The sequence below is a fragment of the Coffea eugenioides genome, chromosome 4 (genome assembly GCF_003713205.1).
Source record: "Coffea eugenioides isolate CCC68of chromosome 4, Ceug_1.0, whole genome shotgun sequence".
Lineage (NCBI taxonomy): Eukaryota > Viridiplantae > Streptophyta > Magnoliopsida > Gentianales > Rubiaceae > Coffea > Coffea eugenioides.
Window position 1 is genome coordinate 6,026,881 of NC_040038.1, and position 2,956 is coordinate 6,029,836.

Below are 2,956 nucleotides of genomic sequence, written 5' to 3' on the forward strand. Positions count from 1 at the left end.
AATAGTAAAATTACATATATATCCCTAATATTATTTATTTTTATTATTTTATTCATTTAAAAAAATTATTTTTTATTTTTTAAAATAATAATAATTATTTTTTTTTATTTTTTAAGCTCGAGCTCGAGCTCGAGCTCGAGCTCGAGCTTGATATTTTGAGCTCGTCGAGCTCGAGCTCGAGTTCGAGCTTCACAAAATTAACTCGAGCTCGGCTCGATTAGCCAAAGCTCGACTCGAGCTCGGCTCGTTTGCACCCCTAGTCTAAAGTACTCGTTTGATAGGCTAGTGCAATTTGGCGTTTCACTTGTACGCTTCAAATGCACATTATCAATCAGGTATCCGGACGCTTGGCTATGCAACTTGAACAATCATCACATGTAGAACTGACTTTATTCTAGTATTTTATAGGAAAATATGTACTCAATTAGCTTGAAGTGAATTAAATCATGACTGTCAGCATTTTAAACTTTTGATTGTGAAGGCCTTAATTGTTTGACAACTGCCATGATTATTTTGGCTAAACCAGTCAAGTTGCCTCGTTATACTTCAAAAAAAAAATCTCAATTCAATCTTTAACATCAATAAGTGACTTGATTTAATCCCTTGGAAATAACTCAAGTCATTTTTACGTTGAATTAGCAGCCAAAAGATTTAATCGTGTATTTCCAATATAACGGGGTCTATGTGTTATATTAACGATATATTGTTGTCATCATCAGATCAGACTATATGTTAAGTTTTTGAATTCCAACTCTTTCAGCAAATGTGATATCCAAGCAACAAAATTTCTTCAAAGACGTCTAATAAAGAGATTACCAAGTACCCATGTTATTGTTTAAGCAATATTAGAAGCATGTTTTCATAAACAGCATTTTATTTGGGTTGAAATCAAATCAACACCTATATGCTTTTTAACATTTATTTGGGCTGAAACCAAACATCTTGTTGGCAAGGTCGTAAGTAACCCGAAACCCCTGCTGCTGCGTGTTGCCGATTATCGAGACACTTTGAGAAGTGGTCTTAAAAGCCAAACAGAACGTGCCGTCGGAACCAGCACGAAACAGGTAATTTTGAGGTTTCAGCGGCAGCGTCTTGCCCCCGGAGAACTGAAACGACATCATTGGGAAGCCATCTCTGGTGGGCGTAGAGGATAGATCATAACAAGTGTCGAGATCACCGATTCCAGCGGCGGGAGGCAAGTTTTTAGCGTACTTAACAAAGGTGTCGCGGACCGAGTTATATACCTGAGCTGGCAACGCCGTGATGGTGGTACCCGAGTCGACGATGATTCCCCCACGCCCATCTTCGCCTATTTGATAATCCGATGCAGGAATGGGCACTTGTTCTCCATTAATAGTGATCCCAGTGAGTTCCACGTAGTAATAAATCTCAAATTTTGGGTTCATAATCAAGGGAACGAGGATTGAGTCACCGGGTGGAGCTGAGTTAAACTCGAGAGTCGAGGACGAGCTGGAGTCCAAATCCACGAGGCAGTAGGAGAAAGACTTCGCCTGAATTTGAGAAGGAAAGCCTACAGCAGTGCCCCCAAGGCCAAGTATGCCAGCTGCCTTGCCAAATCGGCCTTGATTCTCGTGTCCGCACCCGATAGCCACTTTCTGAACCGAACCCGAATTCCCGAACGACACCGTTTCAGTGGCAAATTCTCCAATACTGACGGAATTATCCCCGTACAACACTCCGTAGATGCAAGTGTTGTTTCGGCCGCACTTGTAATTCTGGCGGCTCAAGGCGGTGCACTGCTGCGATGTGCAGGACAAAGGGCTATAAGATGAGGATCCGGATGGGTCGAAGATCGGGTCGGTTTGGGGGTAGCACTGGCCGCAGGGCAGGCATTGGAGCCAGTTGATTTGGCTACCCGTATCCGCTATCAGGTAGTATTCTTTCACGGGTTGGCCCACTCCGACGCGAGCTACGTACCCTCCGCCAGATGGAGTTAGCGGAGCTTCGAGGTCCTCCGGTTGGACTTGGACGTCGGGTTTGACGCCATGAGGGCGGTTGAAGGCGGAGAGAGCCCGCTCAATGTTGGAGTTGATGACCTCGGCTCGGGCCCGGTCACTTGCGAGCCGGGAGAGTACGAGGTCGGAGTAGCTGTCGTATGGCGGCTTTATGACGGATGAATGCGGATGCAGGGAGAGGGACAAAACGGAGGAGGTGGAGGTGGGCTGAGTTTCTTCTGTTGACAAGAGTCGAAGTCTCTTGAAAACTGAAGCAGACACCACTTGAGGTGAAAAAGGACTGAGGGTGAAGGAGAAGAAGAAGAAGAAGAGGATGATGAAGATGTTAATGGACGGAAATGGGCTTGGAGCTTTTCGAGCCATGTAAATGTTTGTGGTTTTTGCCGCAGCAGACAACAAACAAAGAAGACAAGTGATGAGAAGTTTGGGAGATGAGCTTGGGTTTATATACACTTACACGTACGTCGATCTGCATGCAGGGCATCAGTAGCGTATTACTATTATTTATTGAAGGTACATATCACAAAGATCCATATCAATTTAAATTCCATAGAAAAGTAAAAGTTTGGTACCTTAACATACAAGAAAGAGAGTACATACACAATTAATCACCAGTCCTTCAAATCAAGATATGTTCAATGTGTAAGTGAGATTAATGTAAAACTGATATTCCTAGTCTACTCTACGAGTATCGTTACCGTATGAAAGAAAAGGAAAGAACGAGAAGATTTTAACAACCTTTAGTAGGCTTCTTAATGGAAATTTTGAGTTCTGGGAGGGAAGACTTTTTAGAGTCTTGCAGGCGTCCGCCACATCGCGATAGTTGGTCTTTCTGATACAGGCATATCAAAAAGGAATCAAATTGGAATTTACGGTGGGAACAAGGTAGATGCGCCAACGGCAGCTGGTGTTTCATTTTCAATGATGCAGACTGGGGAAATTTTGGAGCATCCATGCCATTGGATATATAGTAGGCTTGA

At 43.4% G+C, this 2,956-nt stretch overlaps 1 protein-coding gene across 1 annotated transcript; it reads right to left on the minus strand.

Annotated features, from left to right (window-relative positions):
• Nucleotides 1–801: 801 nt before the first annotated feature.
• LOC113769545 (protein ASPARTIC PROTEASE IN GUARD CELL 1-like) lies at nt 802–2,418 on the minus strand. Its single transcript, XM_027314022.1, has one exon. It carries the CDS (start codon nt 2,337–2,339, stop codon nt 912–914), a length of 1,428 nt encoding a protein of 475 aa, XP_027169823.1. The 5' UTR covers nt 2,340–2,418; the 3' UTR covers nt 802–911.
• Nucleotides 2,419–2,956: the final 538 nt, after the last annotated feature.

What these genes read in the sequence shown, in the direction of transcription:
- LOC113769545 (XM_027314022.1), bottom strand. Translation starts at nt 2,339, where the DNA reads ATGGCTCGAAAAGCTCCAAGCCCATTTCCGTCCATTAACATCTTCATC.